Here is a 25,912-nt window from a genome sequence, read left to right on the forward strand (position 1 = left end):
GAAAAGCTCTCATCATGCACACTTTGGAGAAGCTGGAAGGTCTGAGAGGGCCTATGAGCCACAGTTGATGACAGTTTATTTGGGAACATCATGGCCCCATGCAAAGCAGTGGATGGATTATGTACGTGTGGGACTCCAGCTATTCCCTGCCTGCTGAGCACAGCTTGAAATTTCAATGGAGACACAGAGATAAACCAGTGGGATTACAGAAACACACATGACTGAGGCATCGCGTTTGTCAAAGCATGTGGTTCCTGCCCTGCACTGGCTGCATTCTTCTGTCACTCTGCTGCTGTGGCTGTAAGTTACCAAACCGAACACACACTGACACAAGCATCAACCTTGCTCTGTCACTAGCATGGTGACAGCCTGGTACAGCTTGTAGTCACCCCCAAAAAATTCCTGAGTTCAATTTAGGAATTAGCATGGACCAGGGAGAAAAAATTTGGATGTAACTGCGTTGTTTCAGGGACAGGGATGTTTGACAGAATGGAAGTGACTAGACTGTACAAATGTGCTAGATCTTTTTCCTTGTACTTAAGTCGTTTAATTTCCTGATGTGACAGAAGTCTGCAAGGTGAATTTACTTTGGAGGTACTCATCTCTGCATTTGCAACAGGAAGGTACTGACCCTATTCAACTACTTTTTTCCAAAGTGTTTTAATATGGTGTGAATGAAAAAAAACCACGTTTCAGAATGATCAGCTGAATTCTATTCCAGTCAATCCCAGAGGCTCAGGCTTCCCCATCAAGCCGATGAGCTAACTGCAGGGGCAGCGAGGGACAGAACACTTCCTATTCTCTTCCAAAACCTTGAATTGGCAAAGTCAACTAACAGGTTTTTTAATATCTGTGTTTAGAGATTAATAAAGAGAACTGTGTCATTTAAGTTGTATAATTTCCATTTCATAGTTATCATGCAAGTTCTGAACTTCCTCGGAGTCACGGTGTTTTCCTATATAAGCAACTGTGCAAGGATCATGAAGCCATTGGCACCAAAATGCAGTCTTACACACTTGCAGGGGGGAAAAATCCCTACATTTAATTACTGAGAGCACCTAAGGCATATTTGTACATATGGGACGAATGGCTGGCGCTGTATTTATTTTCTGCTCCTCACCATCCCTCCCGGGGGAGCAGGGGGCACTGAGGGCAGCCCGTGAGGGGCCGCGCTGAGCTCCGCTCCCGGCCTCGGCCGCAGCACCGCGGCCCGGCGCTGGGAGGCTCCCGCCGCGCGCGCCTGCGCACGAGGCCGGCGGTGCCCGGATCCCTCCGCCGGGCGCAGCGCCCGCCCGGGAGCGCGTGCGGAGCCCCCCGGGCCGTGAGGGGCGGCGGGCGGGGGCTGCGCGGGGCCCGGCCCGGCCATGGCGGGGCGAAGGTGCGCGGGAGGCGCGGCCGCCCTGGCCGAGGCGCCGGGCTGCGGCGCGGCGGCGGCCGAGCCGGCCCGGGAACTGTTCGAGGCCTGCAGGAACGGGGACGTGGAGCGGGTCAAGCGGCTGGTGCGGCCCGAGAACGTGAACAGCCGCGACACGGCGGGCAGGAAGTCCAGCCCGCTGCACTTCGCCGCAGGTACCGGGGCAGGGGGAGCGGGGCGGCAGCGCCGCCTCCCCGGGGCGCCGGGCTGGGCCGCGGGGCAGCGCCGGGAGCACCGGGCCGCTCGGGCCTCACGCTCGGGCCGGGCGCTGCGCCGGGGTCCGAGCGCTCCGCCGGCCCCGAGCATCGCCCCCACCCCGCGGCCCTGCCCGGCCCTGGGGCCGAACCGGTGTCACCCGCGCGGAGGGGTCAGCGAGCGGTACGGCCCTGTCTGCTCGCTTATTTCATGTTTCTTTTTTTTCCTTTTTTTAAAAAAAACAAACCTCATCTGGCTTTGAGAACGCATCTGGAGTGGGGTTTCTGCCGTTCGTGTTGTGACACGTGAGCTCTGACAGGGACACGTCCCACGTACAGTTCTCATGGATTCCAGCGGGCCTGTGCGTTTTTAGAATTGAACGCGTGAAGGTGTTTGTCAGACACCACCGTTTCTAAGCTTTTTTCGTTCTTATCTTTGACAAATGGACTTTGTTAATTCAGGACGTAAGTAAGCAAACGCCTGGCGTCACTGCTTTCACTGGCAACTGGCCAGAAGATTGTATCCCACCTTTTCAGACAAAGACCTGACTGTGACTGCTGTTTTCATGTTGATTGTTTTCGTTTAATTACAGCCTTAGATGTAGGACTCCAGGGCTGACAGGCTGCAGAAAACACCAGCTGCTTTTCAGCTAATCAATACGATAGTAACAAAGATGTTTGTTTCTTTGTTAGATTGTTTTGGTAAAGGTTTCAGGTGTCCTTTCCTCATGTTAAGAGAGCTTGACTCAGACTTAGATCTAGGTTCTTGAAAGACTCCTCAGGACAGCAGTATGTAATAAATTCAAGAAGCTTAATTGGCAAGAGAGCTCAGGAGACAACTTAAAATATCCTGTCAGAGGGAAATAAATTTTTGTAGCTAATTTTTTATATGCAGCAGTCCTTCGTGTCCACTTATAAACTCTGAACTTCTAAACAGCTGTGTATGTTTTAGAGCATTTGAGAGAAGTGAGGGGTAGGTTTTATTTATTTATTTGCTTTTGGTTAGTTTGGGGGTTTTTTGCCTAAATGTTTCTCATTCACTATAATGATCTGATTTATCTCTCTGAACAGGCGTGATGTCTTGACTTTAAATAACTCCTGATCTGTAGAAAGATTTTTCTTTTAAAATGTGTAGCCACAGGTTCGTGTAGTTGTTAGATTTCTAAGGTTGAACAGGTTGGTGTGTAAATGGGAGACACTGTTGTCATCCCGAATCTTCTTCCAACTTGCTACAGAGAAATGAACTGCTCCTCTCAGCGGCCTGTAGGAGATGCTGAGAGTTTCTGGTTAAATGGGACAGAAAACTTGTGTGATTTCTCTGAGGAACTCTCTTTACCCCTCAGGTGGAACTCTGCTGTTGTCAGCCCACCTGCAATAGGCTCTGTGTGAAAGGTGGACATAAGTAGCTCTTGGACTTGGGCCTGACTGGTTTTGTTTGGTTTTGCCTTTCCCCTGTTATTCACAGTTGGAATAATACTCACTTCTTTTGTCTTTGCCTCTGAAAGAGTCACATTCCAGGAAGTAAAAGCAAAAATCTGTTTTATTCTGGCTTTGTTTATCCTAGTTGTCTGGGTGTTCTTAGAAAATACATTACAAAACTTCTCTGACTAGTTTCATTCAGTTTCGAGATTTCTTTTATGGAGGAATTTGAGCTGAAATACATAATGTCATCATGTTTTGTATTGCCCTTTTTTCCTTTTTTAGTGGCATTCTGGGTCTGAATTTGGGTTCTAATTTTTAAGTCTTTTCCCAGATCTTACTTAACAATTAAAAAAAAAATAATAAACCCAATTCCTTTTTCTCATGTGTCAGTTTGTAAAAGCAGATTTTGAAGTAAAAGATGTAAAAGAAAAAAAGCTTCAGGCTCTCCCTAGAAATGTGTCATTATCAGAAGTAATACATATTGGAGTTTTGCTGGAGGTTGCTCTTTGGATTTTGTAGTACACAACTGTGTGTGATAGTTAAGTTATCCTGAAGGTTTAGACAAGAGCCCACCATCCTTCACAATAAAAGAGGCTCCATCCTTTCCCATCATAAACTGCATCTACTTCCTTAAGTCAGTCTTTTTCATCACAGTGTGTGTCAAAGTTCAAAGTATCACAGGGTTTTAAGGACTTGGCAGGTACTAAAATGCCTTTCCTGCAATCTAAATTTCATAAAATATATGAACACACAAGGCAGGGGAGAAGAATTTGAGCTGAGTTCTTTCTGTTAGCTTTTTATCCCATCAGAAGTAGCTGAATGTCAATTATAACCCACTGTGATTGTAAATAAATACCTTTTTTAAATTATGCACCATTGTACATTTCATCTATGATTAATAATTGTGAATTGTCAGCTAAAAATTTGTAACTTTCCAGGGAACAAGTGCAGTGAGCTGCTCAGCTGTCACAGGTGATAAAAGATTGTCAGCTCGGGGTCCTGAGTAGCCAGCCTTTCTTGTTGTCAATTAAAACAAAGAGTTCCTGATGATAAGACCATTACCGTGCACAGTTGAAAGGTGTGATCCCATCTAGGTGGTCTCTTGATAAAAGCTCAAGAGCTAGAGAAAACACCTACCTCTTAAAAATTACAGTCTTGGGGTTTTTTAAAGTGTTGAAATAGTTTTTCCTGCAGCCAGCTAAGGGTGAAGAGGAGCTGTTAGAGCAGGCAGTGACTGCCTTCCCTGATAGCAAAGGCTGCCCCTGCTTTCCACGCTCAGGAAAGAGCAGAGGCAGAGACCATTGTGCAGTTTGGCCACTTCCTCTGTACTCATGCATCCTTTAGAAAGCAATGGGAAAATAATTCCCCTTCCATATATGGTGCCCTGTTGTACAGATGCTTCCCCAAGGAAGTAAGGAATCCCTGCTGTGCACTGGGGGCTGGAGAGAAGTTACAAAAATTGGTGTGATACAAATGAGTTCATTTCATGGACATGAAATTAACTGCAGGGGTGTTGCTGTACTGAAGGTACTTTGTGAATAGATGCTGGCTTTGCTGGGAGAGAAGCTGTGGATTGCTCATGAATTGTATCTGATTGTACCTCTGTATTAAATGGAGGGATCTGAGGGAATTCTCTATGCCTATAATAAGATTTACTACAGCTGATTTTCAATTATGATGTTGATTCCTGGTGAGGAATTTTACTTGTAAAAATGTGACTTTACATCAACACCTTGAGGGGTGGGAATTCTTCTGTACAAGAATGAGTGGTTTAGCTGCCAGATAGGTAGTAAAGAATTTGATCAGAGTCTTTTGTAGCATAATTTCAGCAGTCCTGGAGAACATTTCTCCGTACTCTGAAGAAAATACCGAGCACTTTGTACTCAAATAACAGTTTTGATTATGTGTTTGCAGGACTCCTGCACATGTGAAGGTCTCTTCTGAGTAGTTCCTCAGAATAATTTAGTACATTTTGAGTATACATTCAAACTATAAACAGAATTTTTTGAAAGCTTGAGGAAACAAGAAAAATGTCAGGACACATTTAAGAAAAATAACTGTATTTATAAGACTTAGAATAGCTGAACATATTGAAAAATGAGAAATATTTTGCATATAATGTAATATAGACAATAAGACTGCATGGGTACAGCCACTAAGAATTTTTTTTGGCAGCAAAACTATGCTTGCATGTGCAGTGAATATGAGTTACTGTGCCTGTGCAGATAAATTGGTTTTGCATGGACCATGTGTCTGATCCAGTTCTCATCCCAAGTATTCTGAGCTTCTGTTCTCTGTTAGGACAGGCAGGGTGGGTAAGTGCCATGGTGAGACTCAAAAGTGAATTTGCTGTAGGGTCTGTGGTTCTGGCCTCATATGGAGATAGTAAAGCAAATACAGATACAGTTTGATGTCCTAGTTCATTTGCCATTGTATAAGTATGCCAGATACAGCTGAAACGTGAGGGAACCCTATCAAGGTATTAATTATTTCTGTAATCTTTAATATTACTTTTCTGCTGAATTCAATCTAATTTTTAAGAATTTCAGAAACATCCTTAGTATGTAAATGCTTCTTTAGCAAACCATGCCAGTTGTGATTGTCTTTAGGAATGGTTACTGAAGTTTGTTGGTTTAATCTGCACATCTGGGGCAGGAATTTCTCTTCCCCCACCCTGAAGCCTTTTCTCCCCTTTCCTCTTGCAGGTTTTGGTCGGAAGGATGTGGTTGAGTATTTACTCCAGAGCGGTGCCAATGTCCACGCCCGGGACGATGGCGGCCTTATTCCTCTGCACAACGCCTGCTCCTTCGGCCATGCTGAGGTTGTCAATCTGCTCCTGCGGCACGGTGCAGATCCCAATGCTCGAGATAATTGGAATTACACTCCCCTTCATGAAGCTGCCATTAAGGGGAAGACAGATGTCTGCATTGGTAATTTTCTCCCACTCTTCCTGTGACTGACTCACTTGTTTTCACTGTGAACAATCTAGAACCCTTTTAAGACCACTTTAACTCTATGGAGCTATGGCTGATACAAGGGTTAAAAGTAAACATCTTTCATAAACTTCAATACAGATGTCACTGTTACAAGATACAGGTTTTTGGTTCTTTTTTTATAATTGTCTACCTATTAAGGTTCATCATGGGGAAAGTGCTTTAAAGTGATGATGATGGAGCTAAATTCTCTTCTATTTCAGCCTAGACTCTTATGCTGCCTTCTGCTTCTGATCACAGTGCAGTGGGAAGAACAAAAGTGATCTTAATAATGGATTCATTCTGTCTTATGTGTAGCAGCTGTGTTAAATTAGTTAAGGATGGGAAAACTTCAATTATATTGACTACCTGTTTTACCTACACAGTTCTTAAGAGGAACTCTTTAAGGAGGTGGTAGAAAGTTAGACACATAGTCGAAACACATTTCTTGATTGTGTGGTTTGCTGCCATTTACTTTAAGAGAGCTGTACAGATAACATTGCCTGTTTGGCCTGAGTGCAGCATGCACAGACTGCCACTGCTGTCTGCAGGTTATCACAGGATTTGGGGCAGCATGCTCTGGAGTTGATGGAAAATAGCTGAGTTTTGTGGTGGGTCAGTCACAAGCTTTCAAGAGAGATTGTCTCTGGTCAGTCTGTGGTTCTGTCTGTGTTCTCTTTCTGATCTGCTTTTTTCTCTTAAAATGTGTCTAGACATATTTCATCAGAGACACTGGTCACAGATGACATTGCAGAATGCTGACATTAAAAATTTGAAAAAGGAAGTTAGAATGTTTCTTTTGTTGTTTGCAGATTACAGTAATGTTATGTCTCATAAACCTTGTCTTGTAGAATTGTTTTCTCATGGAAAACTTTGGCATTTTTGCAGTACTGTTGCAGCACGGTGCTGAACCAACCATCCGGAACACAGATGGAAGAACAGCTTTGGATCTAGCAGACCCGTCTGCAAAAGCAGTGCTGACTGGTAAGTGATAATCTTTAGATTCCTTTATGACTAGTAACAGTTGAACTGATGTAACACAGTAGTTTGGAGCTTGTCTTTTTGATACTACTTTAACTGGTCTCTGGTTTATAATTCTAAATAGAATTCACATATGGCTTTCATCATCTCAGTCATGGCATGTGTTCTGGATAGTTTATCATGCTAGTTCAATAATGAACTGTCAAATTTTTAGAGTCATAGAATGGCTTAGGTTGGAAGGGACCCTAAAGATCACATAATTCCAGCCCCCTGTCATGTTGACTAGACCAGGCTGCCCAGACCCCGTCCAACATGGCCTTAAACACATCCAGGGGCAGGGAATCTACAACTTCTCTGGGCATCCTATTCCAGTGCCTCACTACTCTCTGGGTAAAGAATTTCCTCCTAACATTTAATTTAAATCTCTCCTCTTCCAGTTTCAGCACATTTCACTTTGTCCTATCAATACCCACATGTGTAAAACTCACCCTTCCTCTTTTTTAAAAGCTCTCTTTTAACAACTGAGAAGAGTATTTGTAAGTATTCTAGCACTTATGTTCTCTAAAATTTTTGAAGAGGAGGATAAATAGTAAACTTCACATGCAGATATTTATTTGATAGCTAAAGAAAGCCCTTTTGTCTTCTAGGTGAATACAAGAAAGATGAACTCTTAGAAAGTGCCAGGTATGTATGTTTGGAAAATAACTGGAATTAGTTGTATTTGCAAAATTTTGTGTCATTAATATATAGATATGTAGTCTTTGGAGCTTGCATTCCATCTAGATGCTAAGTTTTGCCTGTTTTCTGTGAATGAAGCTACAAAAGTAGTTCCATAAATGCATTTTTTGTTTTCTCTTTAATGCTGACAATACAGAGGGGGATGTGTTGCGTCAGATCTGTTGAATGTTACCACAATGAAAAATAGAAACCAGAATAAGCTAGTAAAAATTGGGATAAGAATATTTCTGCTCATTTCACATCTTGTTTTTCAGGAGTGGAAATGAGGAAAAGATGATGTCTCTTCTTACACCATTAAATGTTAACTGTCATGCAAGTGATGGCAGAAAGGTATTTTTGTTTAAAACTGATTTAAAAGTAGTTATCTCTTACATGATCCGGTTACTGTTTGATCAGATTTTAAAAATGTTAAACATAAAATCTACTTGCTTCACTGTATGTGGGAAAATAAGATTCCACCTCTCTAGCAGCCAGCTTAGGGGTTGCTTTTTTGGGTTTGTTTTTTGTTTTTTTTTTTCTTTTTTTGTTGTTGTTTTTTGTTTTTTTTTGTTTTTTAATCTTAAAAGGACTATGCAAGTAATTCTATATAGGATCAATAAGCAAACTCCTCAGTTGAAGCTTCTGCTTGACCTTCATATCTGCAGTGATAAAGAAGCGAGGCCTTTGCACAGATTTTTGTCCCTGTCAGGGAGAAATACACAGGTGCTTTATTTGACATGCACCCTTAGGCAAGTTGCTGCTCCTGATGCAGGAGCAAGCTGCTCATTGCTCTAAGTAAAGAAGGACATAAAAATGTTCAGAATCTCCATTCTGAAAAATCCTGAGTCTTCTGGTTTCAGCCCCTGGCCTACAGAAGGTTCAGGTTATTGAGTATCACTTTTTGGCATCATTATTCTCATGAAGTATTTGTACTCATTCACCCAAGTTTTGATTTAGTTACTTCCCCTTTGTGAAGCTTTGTGGTAAGATACTGGGATCTCCAAAACACTGATGCATCTCTGTTTTCTCATCTGGTTATGAGGCTCATCCTCTAGGAACTGTAGAAATCTGGTTCAGTGGATGGGTTTGTAAATGCAGAGGATACGATTCCTACTCACTCATTTGTAGCTCTGTTTTTTGTGCTGCTGATGCTTGAATGCATTTGCTAGAAAAGATCATAGAGCAGTTAGTTATCTGTCTGCTCTGTGGAGGGTGAGAGTTTAGAAGAGATGAAATTTCCCCCACACCCTGCTCACTGCATTCACAAACATGGATAACAATCACTCTTGATAATTTTCAAACTTACTTCACTGATTGGCAGAGAGACTTCTTCATAGTTTAACAGTCATTGTTGCTAATGGTTTTCCTACTTCCCCTTTCACAAGGATATAGTTTGTGCCAGCAGAGTATTTATAGCTATGGTAGGCTAAAAAACCAAAAGTGGCCTTTGTATTAGTGATGGAGTAAATTTGGGATTTGTGTTTATGTTGACTTCAAGAGTAGTCAGTGAACATATTTACCAAATGTCTGATTCAAGCACTCTGGGATTTTTTTAAGCTTGTAAGTCTTGAAGGACTTCATCGTTTAGTACTGTTAACAAGTTGTGAAAAAATGAATAGAAACTGAACCTTGATTTTGTGTTACTGATTCATTCTGCATTCTCTTGTTTCAGTCTACTCCATTGCATTTAGCAGCTGGGTATAACCGTGTGAAAATAGTGCAGCTCTTACTGCAGCATGGAGCTGATGTGCACGCTAAGGATAAAGGGTAGGTTCCTTTTTCCCTTTCTTCAGAATAAACAGAATCCTTTAAAAATGGAGGTGAAGTAAAGATGAAGTGAAGTAATAATGTTTTAACCACAGAGAATTTCCAACTTTAGACTGTTCTGTAACCTTTAAACTTTCTGTTGTGACCAAAATGCAAGTTGATTTGTTTTCACAGGAGAAGATATTACAGCATTGTTCTTGTGAAAAAGGATATAATTAGGGTCACTCCTGAACATCCCCTGCAGATAGGTCTTCCTGCTTAGGGTTCCAAGTCCGAGTGGAACCATTTCATCTGCACTGAGACAATGCAATTCACTTCTCATCTTCTGATTATTTTTAGATGCTTACTGTTCTGATAAATGCTGATGGGATTTTCTTGTTTCTTCTTCAGCTTCTTATTTCCCCATAGTTTCATTTGAACATTTGTCATATTATTTTTGTAAAATGTTGAATATGAAGCATAGTACCAGTTGCAATGTGTTAGATGCATTTGAAATTAATATATGTGTGTATTCTAAACTAATCATCCTTCTCCTTTTTCTTCTTTGTAGAGACCTGGTACCACTTCACAATGCCTGTTCCTACGGTCATTACGAAGTAACAGAGCTTCTCGTCAAGGTTGGTCTTTGAAGAGATCAAATTGCGTTATTATTAAATAAGAACAGTTTATAATAGACTAATACAAGTTGCATATTTTTTTATTTTGTACGTAGATTTACAAAACTTAATAATAAATTGCTTTTGCTCTACATGATAGTGATTATTAAGCTGGAGCTACAGAATCTTCTGCTTGCAAGGAAGCTTTTTTCTTTATAAATGTGCTTTCTGTTTTTAACTCTCTGCTCCAAAGTTGAATATTTTCATACCACCAAGTAAGTACTGCTTATCTCAATCTTTCTACACTCACCAACAAAAAAAAAATGAAGCACCAGAAAACCTCCTACAAGCTGAGTAGTTTTTTTAGTTTGACAGTAGAATAATATTTTAGAAGACAAAGCAATAAGAGATGTTTTAAAAGAATACTGGTAAAGATAGTAAATGTTTTAAAACTAAAGAGCAGTCAGTCTTTTCAGGAAATTAACTTTACAGCATCAGTTCTGGCCCTGAATTGTAGGCTTTACTCCAAAGAAAGAGAAACCTGTCAGTTTTCCTAACAAAAGGGAACTCTTGGAACTGAAGCAGTGTATCTGGATTATGTTAGTCTTGAAGATAGGTATGATACACATTAAACTAGTGGCTTGAAGATGTGGGCTGCAGCATGATATGTGTACTCCACCAAAGGAGTTTTGAGCTGTGCCTATTCTCAGCTGCCACAGCAAATCAAGATTGTTATAACAACTGAGAGTATTCTGTTGTCTAACTCCAGACATTTGGCTGCTCAGAGAATAGCTCTTGTTCTGCTATGTGTGTCTCAGTCCCCCACTAATTCTGTGTATCTTTCTACTTGTTTAGCAAAAAATTTTGTAAAAGAACCTATTGAAATAAACTTACATTGCAGTAAATATAAATAGTCATGATTTTTTTTACTTCAGGGGCCAGTTGTAAAGTGAATTTTTACAGTGGTGGTCCTAGACACAGCCCCACAAATGAGCTTTTGGCTATACACTACTGTGTGTCTTAATGATTTAGCTGGAGTTGTGTTCTGTATTGGATTTCTGCTCTAGAAAATTCTGAATTACTTTTTGCAAAGCTATACATCTTTAAGAGAAACAGTGGCAAAGAGCATGTACTTGCTTATAGGCTGAACTTGAAGCACAATCCAAATGTTACTGGAGAAAAATTACACATACATTACTCATCCAGGAGTATTACTTGTAGAATCTTGTACTTAAATGTTTTGAATTAAAATTGAGTGCCCATCTCAGTTGAGATACCGTGGCATTCATATCTTGGGGGTTATTCACAGAACATGTATTTATCATAGTGCATCTGGTCACTCTGGACATTTTCTAGAGCTGCAAAGAACCAGAGCTTGTTCACAGGTGATTTGGAGAATGTGAATATTTCTCTTTGTCTGATTTGACCTGTAGCAGAGCTCCTTTCCTTTCTGAAAAAAGCCTGAAAAGACTAGCTAGCCTTTGGATTCTTTGATTGTACCTGTGGGACACCAGGTGATTAAAAACCACAATGTGCTGAAATGTTGTGTTAGATTGAAAATTAGTGTCTTGGAAACAGTTTGCATATAAGCATTGATTTTTATTTTAACAGTCTACTGTATTAAAACTAATAACAGTCTTTTTCTAACGTCCTGGTTTTGATTGCATCTTTTTTTACCCCTTTCCCTTTCAAGCATGGAGCATGTGTGAATGCAATGGATCTGTGGCAATTCACCCCTCTGCATGAAGCAGCTTCTAAGAACAGGGTGGAAGTATGTTCTCTTTTGTTAAGTTATGGTGCTGACCCAACACTGTTGAACTGTCACAACAAAAGCACCATTGATTTGGCTCCAACGCCCCAGTTAAAAGAACGATTAGCATGTGAGTATCAAGTGGGATCAGTTCTGCAGTTACAGCTTGTAATGTGTCATTAGATTCCCTAGACAGTGATCTGCCAGAAACCAGATTTGGAACATGCTTATGCTTTGACAGTAATTGTGCAGTGTTACACAGTATATTTCACTGTTTATAATTTGAAACTGCTATATTTTCTGAATGAAAGCATTTAAAATATTTTTACTGTCAGTTTTATAGTCAAGTGCTTGTGGTGGGTTTTGCAGCTTTTCCCCTATTAAATGCTTTCCCTCATGACCTTGCCAATACACTTTCATATCCCATACTTGTTCCTGTCATTGCATTAAGAGTGTTGAAATATTAAATTTTATTCCACAGTTTTTTCTTTGAAGAAAAGAGGAACTGTTTAGAATGCTGAATACATTTGAGTGTGCCACAATCACTGAAAGTTGAAAAAACCTGATGAAGGGCATTGATTTTTGTCCAACAAACTTGAAGAGTGAAAAGAGCGAACTCAGATTCTGTCCTTTAGTGGTTGAAACAATAACTTTCTGGGGTATTTACAAAAATTGTCAGTAAATACTACACTAGGCTTCATGAAAGCATCTAGAAATTATTTTCCAGAAATAGATCAGAAGTAGAGATTTTTATGTGCCTGAGTTAGTACCTGTGTGAACAGTAGAACCTATAAAGAGGTGAGTGAAATAGATCTTGTGCAGCCAGTTTGGATTTGTCTGGCTTTGGTTTAGAAACAAAGCCAAAGCTGTGTAGTGTTTTGACTTAACTAACAAGTTCTGTCAGTTGATGTAATAGCTTGAGTCAGACTTGGAAATGTGTGCTCCATGGTCTGCTGAATACAATTAATTTCCTTTTTTTCAACTGAAAGAAGCAATTCTCTTGATCCTTCTTGAGCCAAGGAGTGTAACCCTCTGCTATGTATTTCTTTGTTTTTGAAGATGAATTCAAAGGTCACTCACTGCTGCAGGCTGCAAGAGAATCAGATGTAGCTCGTATAAAGAAACATCTTTCTTTGGAAACAGTGAACTTCAAGCATCCTCAGACACATGAGACAGCATTGGTAATAACTCAGGATTTATTAATGGCTTTGTATATATTGTGACTAACCTAAGCACACTAGGTAATAGTTTAGCAATAAATACTGCAGTGTCAAGTGCTGTAATTCAGACCAAGCTGGAATACACAGTGTCTAGCTAAGCAAATAACACTGACTGATATTTTGTTCTTTATGTTAAGACTGACATAAATTATTTAGGCCTGTTAAGATTGTCTAAATGACTGGGTTTTGTAGAACAGTCTTATCTTAAGCAACAGCAAGCTATATGTGCTAGCTTTGTTTTGATGGTTTCCGGCAGTTATTAGGGGAGTTCTTGAAAATACCAGAGTAAATCCGAAAGCCCACGTAGAATCTTCCAAATTAATAAGTGTCTGCAGGTTTTGGGGATTTTTTCTGTTGTCTTTGTACACCACCAGCTCTTAACTGCCTGCTGATCAGCAAAACCTGGGTATTGCTAGCTGGTTGTTAATTGTAAACTCTTTCATGTTTATAGCACTGTGCTGCTGCATCTCCGTATCCTAAGAGGAAACAAGTATGTGAATTGCTGCTGAGGAAAGGAGCCAATATCAATGAAAAAACAAAAGAGTGAGTGGTTACAAATGAATGCTATTAACTGTTTGTTTAGAAGATTTTACAAAATACATTTTGAATTATTCTCTTTTTTTTTTAAGCTTCTTGACTCCTCTGCATGTGGCATCAGAAAAAGCTCATAATGATGTTGTTGAAGTAGTTGTGAAACATGAAGCTAAGGTATGAGTATCATACTTCTGTTGACATTCATGTACTATACAGGTTTTCACACCATGAGAGTGGAAGTTTTTGTAAAATAATTTGTTTTGGAAGGTTCTAGATTTGGAGACTTCAGCTACAGGCCATCAATCCATCAGTACAGCCTTGTACATTACAAAATCATCATTGGTTTGGTCCTGTTTTCAAGAAGTGAGGATGTAGTTCTCTCTGGGAATGGAAAACTTTCAAAGTGTCTTATTCAATGTTTCATTGTCCAGCAGGAATAATGGAATACATGGGGAAGAAAAGTGAGGGGTGTATATGAACAGCAAGAAGCTAAACTGAACTGTGTGACAGACTTTACATGATGTTGTATGCAGTAAAAAGTAAAATTAAAACAAAATGTTAATTCATAATACAGTATTTAGTTCAAACTTCCACAGAAAGAAAATGTGGAGAGACTCTAGTGCTTGAATCCTCCAAGACTGAGTTGAATCTCTCTCATAGAAATTTGATTGTAGCCTGACTGTATGAAGTTTTTCAAAAACAGAGGAAGAGTAGGGAATAAAAGTAGGGTTTAGGTGCAGAGTTTTAAATTGTTGAATACACTTTGAACCAACAGATAGGAAGCCCTCAGTCTGAGAAACTACAGTAAGCCAATGCAAGGTAGAAGCTGTTCTACATGTTAGCATTGGAGTTAGTACTGCAAGGAGCAAAGTAGTGAATTACTCCTGTTTGTGGTAAAAATGCAGTGGATTATTCCCATACCTCTAAAAGGAGGCTACTTTATGAACTGTTTTTGTTTGAAATGTCATCACCTTTGGAAATACACTAAATATGTTCTTTTTAGTATAGTAAGGATGCTATTTGTGAAATGTTCCCAGTCAGCAATGAAAACATCTTAATACCAGCTTGATGGTGGTATTTCTTGTCTGTGTTATTTTTTAGGTTAATGCATTAGATAATCTTGGCCAGACCTCTCTTCATAGAGCAGCACATTGTGGTCATCTTCAGACATGCAGGTTGCTGCTGAGTTCTGGATGTGATCCTTCCATCGTGTCTCTGCAGGGCTTTACAGCCTTACAAATGGGGACTGAAAGTGTGCAACAGCTACTACAAGGTATGCTGAGTTATTCAGCATCCACTGAGGTGCTTTGTTTTACTTGCTGTTCTAGGTGCTGCCAAATAATAGTGAAGACTAGTCAACAAAAAAAAATGTTCTATGAAAGACGCTACTAGGTGATGTTTTACTTCCTACTTAACAATATCATTTACTGTCTGAATAATCAGATATGAAGATTTGGGGTATAGTCACCTGGAATAATTTTCTTAAAATCCTGACATAGGGTAGGGGGAATCTTGAAAGTAGAAAATGAGTTTCTAAAACACAAAATGCTTGATTTGCATTTGTGAGTGGAGGCAGCAGTGTAGGTGGATTTTCAAGAGTAAGGTTTGGACATTATAATACATACATAAACTTGATCTGGTCTAATTCTGAAACAGAAATAAGAATGCTTTGTTGGTTCGACAATATTCCAAAACATACAGGAAGCCTGCTGCTGAAGTTAACTTCCCATTAGCTGATGGTTAAACACCATTAGCTCTAGCAGCTATTGTTGTAGATAGTAAACAGAGACAAAACTTGTCGGTAATTAGTTTACTTTATTTGAAGGATTTCCCTTTAAAAAAACTCAAGTTATTTCCTGTCTTAACAAATTTCTTCAACTGCCTACACTTACCTGTCATGCAATCTCATTTATTTTGCAGAAGGTATCCCATTAGGTAATTCTGATGCAGATCGACAGTTGCTGGAGGCTGCAAAGGCTGGAGATGTGGATACTGTAAAAGTAAGCTTAAACCTCTCCTTAAAAAGAAGAGGGAATTTGTCATGGTTTAACCTCAGCCAGCAACCGAGCCCCACACAGATGTTTGGTCAATTTCCCCCCAGCAGGATCAGAAGAGAATCAGAAGGGTAAAAGCTGGAAAACTCGTGGGCTGAGACTAAGGCAGCTTAATGGAGAAAACAAAAGCCACACACACAAGCAAAGCAGAGCAAGGAGTTATTTCACTACTTCCCATGGGCAGGCAGGTGTTCAGCCATCCCCAGGAGAGCAGGGCCCCATCTTGGATAACAGTGACTTCAGAAGACAAACTCCATCACTCCAAATGTCTCCTCCCTTCCTCCTTGTTCCCCCACTGTATGTTCTGAGCATGATGCCATCTGCTCTGGAGCAGCCCTTTGGTCAGTTGGGGTCACCTGTCCTGGCTGTGTCTCCCCTCGGCCTCCTGGCCAGCGTGGCAGCACAAAAAGGCCTTGGCTTTGTCTGAGCCCTGCTCAGCAATCACAACAACATGTCTGTGTTATCAGCCCTGTGTGCAGCACAAATCCAAAACACAACCCTATACCAGCCACTGTGAAGAAAATTAACTGCACCCCAGCCAAAGTAGCACAGAATTATATGCCAGTGTATAATTTCTCAAAGCAAGCAATCAACCAATCCTTCACTGACTGTTTTAGAATTATGATCAATCCTAAATCCTTTGTATTGCACAGTTACTACAGATTGCAGAGTACAATATTCATCACCTCCAGATACCTTATATAAAAAGCATTAATTAAAGTCAGAGGTGTGGATATGGGGGCAGGTGGATTTTTTCCTCAGGATGAAATCTGTAAAAAGTAAAGACTGTAAAAATACTTTTCTTTATTGAAAACGGTTGTGCAAAATTGATGGGTATAACAATGTTCTATGACTAAATTAGAAGTGTTGACACTGCATATAGTGACATGTTTTGTTTGGGGAAATTCACAGAAGCTGTGTACAGTCCAGAGTGTGAACTGCAGAGATATTGAAGGACGTCAGTCTACACCACTTCATTTTGCAGCTGGGTACAACAGAGTATCTGTTGTGGAGTATCTTCTTCAGCATGGAGCTGATGTACATGCAAAAGATAAGGGGTAAATGCTTGAATATATATTTTCTTGGCAATTGTAATTGGTCATATCTGTCAGCTTTTGAATATTGCTAACTGATAAGCATCCCATTTTTCTTAAGACGTATTTTTATTTTCATGGAAACTTCTGTTAGAATGAAAATGTTAAGAATATCCAAAAGCATTTTGCAGTACTTAATATTAGAGTATCAAGAATTTCTCTGGCCTTGTGCTTTTACTTCTCTTTAGTGCCCTGCTGATTAAGTTTTTACTGCAGTAGGTGTTCCTACGGTATTAGACTGTTGGCGGGGGTAGGGAAATAATTTGTTATGGTTTGATATGGTCAAAGATGCATTGTGTTTTAAGTTTATATTGAAGTGTTTTAAGTTTATATTGTTGAAAAAATACCCTGTTTTTAAAGAGAGTTTTCCTCTTCTTCTGATTGTTTCCAGAGGACTTGTCCCTTTACATAACGCCTGCTCATACGGTCACTATGAAGTTGCAGAGCTGTTGGTTAAACATGGTGCCGTTGTCAACGTAGCTGACTTGTGGAAATTCACTCCCTTGCATGAAGCTGCAGCAAAAGGAAAATACGAGATTTGCAAACTCCTGTTACAGGTATTACATATGCTGGAGGGAGGTACATTTCTTTCTTGTTCACTTTCAAAGTCCATTTAAGTTTTAGAAATTGATTTGTGGTTCCTAATTTATTGTAGTTAAATGTTTTTAGGAAAAGGGATACTGTTAGTACCTGTGTTGGCCTTTTTCACACAGTAAATGGAAGGCTCTCTTCAGGATTCCAATATGTGTCAGAATACTTGCTCAACAAGGCATTATAGATGCCTAAGATGCATCATGTTTATTCTACTGACATCCTGACCACCTGTTTTTGGTGTGCACAGCATGGAGCTGACCCTACAAAGAAAAACAGGGACGGAAATACTCCTCTAGACCTTGTTAAAGATGGTGATACTGATATTCAAGACCTGCTTAGAGGAGATGCAGCTCTCCTAGATGCTGCCAAGAAAGGTTGTTTGGCCCGAGTAAAAAAGCTCTGTTCACCTGACAATGTCAACTGTCGGGACACACAAGGACGGCATTCTACACCACTACATTTAGCAGGTCAGTGCTCTAATTAACTAGTTTGATTGGTTACTAATTACTGTGCCTGAACTTTCTATGTCTACACAAGTTATAGCGTAGCCTCAAGCTGGAGGATTCTGTACCTTTTCTTTAAAAAAATTAAATTCTTATGCATATTAATTTTGGGTTGCTTTTCAAACTGTTTAATTATTTTCCTGTTCTGTCTAGCCAGAGAGGGTCTTTTATTGTTTATTGGCAGGTTTTAAAACCAAATATTCTTAAGGTAATGCTGTGCTTCATAATAGGTATTGCACAGTCTTCACTGGGACTGACAATTTAATTTACTTTCAAGTAATTTAAGTTAATTATTAACTTCTCCACAGCCTGTTGGGGGTGGTGTTGTAATTCTATTCATTCTGTCCTTCTGCAATTCCAGCTGGTTACAATAATTTGGAGGTTGCAGAATACCTGTTGCAGCATGGAGCAGATGTGAATGCACAGGATAAAGGAGGCTTGATTCCTCTGCATAATGCAGCATCTTATGGGGTAAATAGCTCAAACTTTCTGAGACTTTATTTTTTTAAAAATGGTACATTTCATTGACAGCATTTTGAGCCCCTGTAGAAGGCTTTTGCTGTTGAGTTATAGTGTAATCTTATTTGTAAGACACAGAATGAATAATCAGATCACAGCTTATGTTGTAGGTAAAGACTCATAAATTTGTAAAGTCACGAGTGGAGTTTTCTGACCATGAATGCCTAAAAAGCCAGCAGGCTGAAAGGTGTACTGTAAAATGCCTTTCCTTACCTGTGCCAGTGAAATTGTGTCAGGAAGATCTCGCTTTCACTTATATGAATGCTGTTGAGACAGCAATTCTTTTTGTGAACTTCCTGAATCTTTGTCCTTGAATCAACTCTTTAGCCAAAACAGTTGGAGAACTTTCCAAACTGGAAGTTCAGAATCAGGCTTTTTTTCCTTCAGATTCCTCTGGATTTGGAATTTTGTTTTACTCTATCCTTTTTTCACAAAAGAACAGATCTTACTTATCTTTTTGCTGATATGTCATAGGTGAGGAAGAAAACACATTGCTTTAATACTTTCTAAAATCATAATTAAATGCATTATAGGAAAATTCAGAATTATTCTGATTATAGAGAAATAACAGTAATAGTTCTGAATTATTTTAGTACACTGTGGTACCTTGGAATTTAACAGGTGTTTTTCACTTTTCCAGCATGTTGATGTAGCAGCTTTACTTATAAAATATAATGCATGTGTGAATGCTACAGACAAATGGGCTTTCACACCACTTCACGAAGCAGCCCAGAAAGGCAGGACTCAGCTCTGTGCCTTGTTACTGGCACATGGGGCTGATCCTACTCTGAAAAACCAAGAAGGACAAACACCATTGGACCTGGTCACTGTAAGTGATGGGGCTCCTCTTGGGAAATCCGTACTTATTTATGTGTGACACCTCATTTAAAACTATCCTTTAAAAAAACAGTAATGCAACCACTTCTGCAAAATCAAAAATACTGTGGTTTCTGTGGAGTTTGTATGTGCCTGGCAAGAGAAGTCAATAGAGCTTTATAAACTCTCCTTAAATAATTTCTTGCTTTAGGCATCTTATTTCAGTATGCACTGGGGATGAAAAAACCTCAGAATGTTAACAAAATGGATTAATGGTTGTAATGTGATGCTTTGAATTCAGGGCTTACAGTTTGACTAATACAAAAATTGTGACAATAAAATATAAGTAAACCTTGTAGTAGCATAAATGTAAGAAATTATCTGTCTGTTAAGTTCTTGGGGTGTTCTTTCTAAGTGTTATAATGTAATCCAAAGCTACACTTAGAGAAATTGTTTTGTTTCATAAATTCTGGTTGCCAGTAGAAGCTTCTTTCATAGCAAGTTAATTCTGTTTAACTGCCCTTAGATTTTTTTTTTAGAAATACTGAAGTCTTTACCTTTTTACAGCTTTTACATATAGACATTTTGCAATTTTATTTATGCTTTGGGCAGAAAAGGCCGTTTGTAAGCTGCAAAATGTATATTGTAAAATGTAAATGTATACTGTAAAATGCATATTTTCCCAGTATTATTTTGCAGTGTACTTAAGAAATCTCATATAATGATAGTGCATTCTAGGAAAAAACATTGTGCAGAAGTGTTTGTCTGTTTTAATGAGTTGTTTTCTGCTCTTTAGGCAGACGATGTCAGTGCGTTACTGACTGCAGCAATGCCTCCTTCTGCCTTACCGACTTGCTACAAACCTCAGGTTATAAGTGTGTCTCAGACTACAGGCTCTGCAGCTGATTCCCTCTCTTCTGTTCCATCCAGTCCATCCAGTCTGTCTGCTGCAAGTAGTCTTGACAACTTGTCTGGTAGTTTTTCTGAACTTCCCTCTGTTGTTGGTACAAACTGTGCAGAGGGAGCTACTGTTCTGGAGAAAAAAGAAGGTGAGGCTTTCTCAGGAGGGAATAGCATTTCTTAACAACTGGTGAAAAGAACACAAAGGTGTGAAGTTTCCCATACATTCATCGAGATATTATAGCATACACAATAGTTAGATTCCTTATGATGTCATTAATGAGGAACAGAAGTCTGAAGGTCTTGCAGTGTAAGATTTTACTGTTTTCCCCTTACAGAGCCGATAATTTTTTTTTTTTTTTTTCTGAACAGAACCAATATGGTGAATTGTGTTTTAAAAGAGAAGTCAAATGAAATTTGGCTGCATACCAAGCAGTATTTTACTTCAAACTTTATGTGGTTTTTAAGAGGCTGTTCTTAGATCAAAGTATCTTAAAAAGGTTACTTCTATGACATTTTACTTGTCCATACATTTTCTGTAGTAATGTGCATTTCTGGTAGCTGGTTGCCTCGTTCTGTGGCAAAGACTGCTCTTAGGGAGGTAGAAGAGCAGATTGCTACTGATTAGTGATATTTAATATTTAACCTACATCTGCAAAAGACCAGGAATTTCTGCTTCTCTCATTGTTGCCACAGACAGATGTGTATGCCTTATTTTACCATACAGATATGAATGTACATTGTGTTTTTCTTCTTGCCCAGTTTCAGGTGTAGATTTTAGCATTAATCAGTTTGTGCGGAACCTTGGCCTTGAACATCTAATTGACATATTTGAGAGAGAGCAGGTAAGTGGTTATATTTATTTCCTGATAGTCTGGGCTGGAAAGCAATGGAATAAATAGTAACTGTATATTAGTATAATGTAATAAGACATATTTTCAATGTGTGACAGTCAGAATGAGTGGGGTGAAGGAAGGGACCGTAACTAAATTTTTAATTGCTATATTAAAAAATGTATCTTAAAATAGATGTGTATATATTAACATATATGTAACGCAAGCAATGTAAGTTACAGTTTGTAGTTTGTAGCATGTTTACTTAAGACAAAAAGTTAGAAGAAAGCAGTTGAGTAAAAGTGAAATACAAAAATAATACACTGAAGCCTCTAATGTTCCTGTTCTTTTCACACTTGCTTTTTCTCACAGCTATTGTGAGGTACATTTTCACTGTCACTGGCATTTGTTCTGGTACAAAAAACATGGTCTTGCTTTCATTATAGATAACATTGGACATATTGGTTGAAATGGGACACAAAGAATTGAAGGAAATTGGCATTAATGCTTATGGCCATAGGCATAAAATCATCAAAGGAGTTGAAAGACTTATTTCTGGACAACAAGGTATATGCTTATTTTAAATTATCACATAATACTGCCTTTACATAATCAATTTTTATTAATTACTTATGTTATTCCAAATTGTACCTCATTAAAAAAGAGTTGGCAATAAAACCTGACCTAGAAAGTGGCACTTTAAATGGTAAGAATGTCTTCTGACTGGAAACTTGGGTACTTTTATTTATGCTGTGAATTACTGTGAATCTTGCCTTTCAGTTCTCTGCTTTATTTTTTTTCTCTGTGGTTACTCTTTTTTGTTTATATAAGTAGAGTGTTGACTTAGTGCAAAATGCTCATAAGCTCCTTGACATAGGGAATATTTATCTTCATCAGAGCACTCTGACGAGCAGAGCACATTCTCTTGACAAGTTCAGGCCTGTTATGTCCTGTTTGTTGGGTCCTGCCACAGAGTGCTGCCTGCTCACTCAGAGCAGATGAAATTCTTACACTTTTCTTTAAAAATAGAGTTGGTGTGCTTTCAGTGAACCAAAATTAACCTAATTGCTTTTTTCAACATCTTTAGTTTGCATTGAAATTACTGCTAAAGCCTCTTTAGTTGTGCAGGAGTCTTGATACCAGCACAGTCCCAGCAGTTGTGAATTCATCATCATTCAGTATGCTTCATTTAACTATGGCTGCAGAGAAGGCAAATAAAAGCCTCCAAATCTATTTTTCTTCTTTGACTCCTTGAAATATCACTTACTGTTGTATTGCTATGTTTCACAGAAATGAAATAAATTAGAATTGCTAGGATTTTCTCCCTTCCTGATTCACCATTTTTGAAATCTCATTCTAAAATTTTCACTCCATATAATGAGTCACTATCCCAAGCTCTAAATTACTTTTTGTTCCTTAAAACAGTAAGAACCAGCCCTAAGATAATTCTTTTCCTGATAATGAAGTATTTAAATGAATCTGCATAATTTTCTCTTAATTGTCAGGTCTTTCTGGGCAGACTCATGAGTAATTTGGATAAAAGTTAGTTTTAAGGTGTGATTTCGGCCTCGTGTCTTGTTTGAGTTCAAAGTTTACACAGCCACTAACTGTATACTTTGCCTTTTAAGTAGGCCTGATGTGTTTTTGAACATGTGTGTATTTGTACATATGGCATCTCTTCCTGAAGTATAACCATTGTTTTGAGGTTAGTAGTGGATGAGCTTTATTTTGGTTCTTGCCACTTTGTTTCTCCTGAGCACTATTCCAGTTGCACACTGCTAACATGAGGCTCCAGACTGTGCATGAATCTGTAACTTCCACTTTCCCCAGATTATTCCTTTTAAAGAGCTCATGGCAGACCCAATGTTTAATTCTGGTCACCTGTTAGTTGCCTGGAAAGGCCATGGCCAGGAAAGACACTTGATACACACAGTCTTCATATTCTTGTATCCAGTAATTACGCTCCCATTACTTGCCAGTTGTGATTGCAGTTTATCCAATGCAAACTGACATTGGATTCTGTGTAAAATTCCAATTTTTTTTTCATATTTAGAAAGATAGAGAAGTTTTTTTAAACATTAAGTATCTTTTAGGCTTTCAATACCAGGCTCAAGCATGTTGGATTGACAGACGTAGTTCTTTGTCAGTTCTCTGTGCATGACCATGGGAAAAGTACTCCTACCAAATTAGTGCTTCAGGTTGCTCTTCCCATTCATGATGCCTCTGCCACCAGTAGTTGTGGACTCTGTACAGGGACTGGTTGCTCACTGTGTCACTGCCTAGAGTTGAAATGACCTGAAGTAAGCAGTGTTTACAAGTATTTCCCCTGTTGTGTGTACTAGTATACTGAGCTAAGCATGGATAAATGGGTTAGTGCATCTGAAATGATGATTCTTGCTGAGAGAAGGATCAGTGTCCACAGATGAGAGAAAACAGTTGTGGTTTCTGAGACTGTGTTTTATTAAATTCACATATATTTTTCTGTGTTTTTGTTTTATTGCATTCACAGGACTGAACCCATACCTGACTCTAAATACTTCTGCTAGCGGAACTATTCTCATAGACCTTTCCACTGAAGACAAGGAATTTCAGTCTGTAGAAGAAGAGGTAAATGCCATTCTTTGTAGTCTCTCAGTATTTTTGCTATTGCTGCTAGAGAAGCAGCTAAGGAAGCATTGCTATACAGTTTAACAGTGAGTAAACATCACTAAGTTTAAGTAAAACCTGCATAAGGATACTTCAGACTCCCAACTTTGACTGCACCACTTATAATGTGTGGTCATGATGTCTGTAACTTTTTTCTTTCTTACGTTATTATTGCTTGTAGTATTTTTAAAACCTGTACTATATATCAAGTATCTTCAATATAACATAAATTCTGTGCTACCAATTGATTGCCTGTTTGTCATAGACAGTTTTACATCACTTCCTTTCAACGTGCCATAATCACACAAGGCAAAATTCTGAACAAATACAATTTTAAAGAGATAAGTGACAATCTTCTCCAGTTTGAAGACTAGACCATGGAGCAGTCTAGTCAATACTGTTTTGGGTTTTTTTTAAATCATTAAACATATTCCTGTGCATTCACAAAATCTGACATTACTTAACAATGAGTCACCTAAAAATTTCTCTTGTGATTTTTAATTGTGTTAATACATAATTCATTATTTTCGTTACTTGACTTGTGTAAAGGAAACGTGTTGAAGATCTTCTGCAGGAATGTCATCCTCTTTAAATTCTCCATTTTCAGATGCAGAGTACTGTCCGAGAGCACAGAGATGGAGGACATGCTGGTGGAGTCTTCAATAGATACAACATCTTAAAGGTGCCTGAGTTTTTTGTGGCCAGTGGTTTTACACGTTTGGAGCTTTGTCTTAAAGTAACATATCTGTAAAATGTTCTACACCTGAGTTCCATAAAGTGACAAGATGTGCCATTTTGAGATATGCATAGGATAAAAATCACTTTCCAGGGAAATTCAAAGACTTAATTTATACAGAAAAGGTATTTATGGGTTAATGATCAGGAAGAAATTGACATAGGAAAATGTCACTGAAAACCGGAGAATGTTTGAAGGAAAAGGTAGGAAGCTTTATAAGAAACAGAAGAGGGTGTCTTTTGAGGGAGAATGGCAGGAAAGAAAGAGAAGAAGAAAAAGCAAAACTTTTGAACTCTTATTTTGGCTTGATTTAACATCAAACAAGTGTAAAAAAACAGGCAGTAGATGAGTTTAAATAATCTAATGGAATTTTGGTTTGTATTTATGTGGCTTTCCCTCTGAAGTTATTGTAATTATCATTAATATCATAAATATTTTGATTTGCAAGTAAATGCTACTAAGTTTAATTCTTAACTGAAGTTACAGTGGAATTGCTATGCTATATTTGCATGCACAAGACTTTGCAATGCCCAGCATACTTCTGTGGGGAGTATGTCATTTACTTTCTTTTAGAAGTGCTTCACAAATCTTCATGGAAGGCATTTCTTAATTTATTGATTGATCTTTTTCCTATTGATTCGGCATCACGAAAAATTGTGACTGAACCTGTTAAATTTCAATTAGAGCCTATTTAATTTAAGGATTATTAACAAGGAGCTCTGTAAAATGAATTGATTCTTAAGTATATAGTTATTACTTACTTGTCATAAAACAACAATCAGTTTGTGCAGGGTAACTCAATTTGTGTTTCATTGAGTCCCAAGAAAAATAATCTCATTGCAGTGACAGTGTAACTGTACTGTAGTGGCTATAGAGTATGTGTCCAGTGAAGTGAACTGAGATTTTTGGTGTCACTTTGACTGTTTCAGATTCAGAAAGTGTGCAACAAAAAACTATGGGAAAGATACACACACAGGAGGAAAGAGGTCTCTGAAGAGAACCATAACCATGCCAATGAAAGGATGCTGTTTCATGGTGAGAATTTGAAATGTACTTTATGAACTTATTTCATCAGCACCACTCTTTATTGGAGGGTTTCAACTGTCTCAAACAAAGTAAATTTCCTCAGTGGAAGTACGTTCCAGGTTTTACATGAGTTTTTTATGAACAAGTGTTTGTGTCTTTCACAAGGGATGATACAATGTACTGTACTGTTCTTCTGAAATTTGCACCTCCTTGTCTCTCCCCAAAGGAGACTTCAAAGATCTAAGTGAAAACATTTCAGTAATTATGAATGAAGGTTAAGTTTTGTGCCTCCTTGAGTCTGTTTTGTCAGCTGTATGACCAAAATGATTAAAGGTCAAACTTTATTCTGTTAAGAATTGTTTTGGGGTGGGATTTTTTTGTTTTCTTGGTTTTATAAGTTGATAAGTTAGTTTTGTTAAGCATTCCAAAGATAGCTTATCATTAGCAAGGTAAAGCCAGTTGAAGCCTTTCCTGTACACAAATACAGAGTTTGTCCTGGTGAGCAAAGTTCACAGTGCATGTTCACAAGGAGGGCTATATAGTTCCCAACACACTGGGAACGAGTGATTGAGTTGTGACACATACAAAAGCGTGTGTACTGTATTTTCAGTGTTTTACTTCCTC

General features: G+C 38.7%; 1 protein-coding gene across 2 annotated transcripts in view; it reads left to right on the plus strand.

The window, feature by feature from the left end:
* Window positions 1–1,357: 1,357 nt before the first annotated feature.
* The window catches only part of TNKS2 (tankyrase 2), a 28,338-nt gene continuing 3,783 nt past the window's right edge, over window positions 1,358–25,912 (plus strand). Inside the window, exons 1-24 of one of the 2 annotated variants that reach the window (XM_058810912.1) lie at window positions 1,358–1,569; window positions 5,736–5,960; window positions 6,891–6,986; window positions 7,631–7,667; window positions 7,976–8,051; window positions 9,373–9,467; window positions 10,018–10,084; window positions 11,757–11,943; window positions 12,873–12,994; window positions 13,485–13,576; window positions 13,663–13,741; window positions 14,669–14,840; window positions 15,488–15,567; window positions 16,534–16,679; window positions 17,107–17,272; window positions 17,557–17,776; window positions 18,174–18,283; window positions 18,972–19,160; window positions 19,944–20,196; window positions 20,810–20,892; window positions 21,327–21,447; window positions 23,390–23,487; window positions 24,134–24,208; window positions 25,192–25,297. In XM_058810912.1, the coding sequence (XP_058666895.1) occupies window positions 1,365–1,569; window positions 5,736–5,960; window positions 6,891–6,986; window positions 7,631–7,667; window positions 7,976–8,051; window positions 9,373–9,467; window positions 10,018–10,084; window positions 11,757–11,943; window positions 12,873–12,994; window positions 13,485–13,576; window positions 13,663–13,741; window positions 14,669–14,840; window positions 15,488–15,567; window positions 16,534–16,679; window positions 17,107–17,272; window positions 17,557–17,776; window positions 18,174–18,283; window positions 18,972–19,160; window positions 19,944–20,196; window positions 20,810–20,892; window positions 21,327–21,447; window positions 23,390–23,487; window positions 24,134–24,208; window positions 25,192–25,297 (3,100 nt within the window). In that variant the 5' untranslated portion in view covers window positions 1,358–1,364. Of the gene's footprint in view, window positions 1,570–1,860; window positions 2,074–5,735; window positions 5,961–6,890; window positions 6,987–7,630; window positions 7,668–7,975; window positions 8,052–9,372; window positions 9,468–10,017; window positions 10,085–11,756; window positions 11,944–12,872; window positions 12,995–13,484; window positions 13,577–13,662; window positions 13,742–14,668; window positions 14,841–15,487; window positions 15,568–16,533; window positions 16,680–17,106; window positions 17,273–17,556; window positions 17,777–18,173; window positions 18,284–18,971; window positions 19,161–19,943; window positions 20,197–20,809; window positions 20,893–21,326; window positions 21,448–23,389; window positions 23,488–24,133; window positions 24,209–25,191; window positions 25,298–25,912 lie in introns of those variants that run through there. The other variant, XM_058810913.1, reaches the window with a different exon arrangement.

This window comes from Ammospiza caudacuta, chromosome 9 (genome assembly GCF_027887145.1).
Source record: "Ammospiza caudacuta isolate bAmmCau1 chromosome 9, bAmmCau1.pri, whole genome shotgun sequence".
NCBI classification, from domain to species: Eukaryota; Metazoa; Chordata; class Aves; order Passeriformes; family Passerellidae; genus Ammospiza; species Ammospiza caudacuta.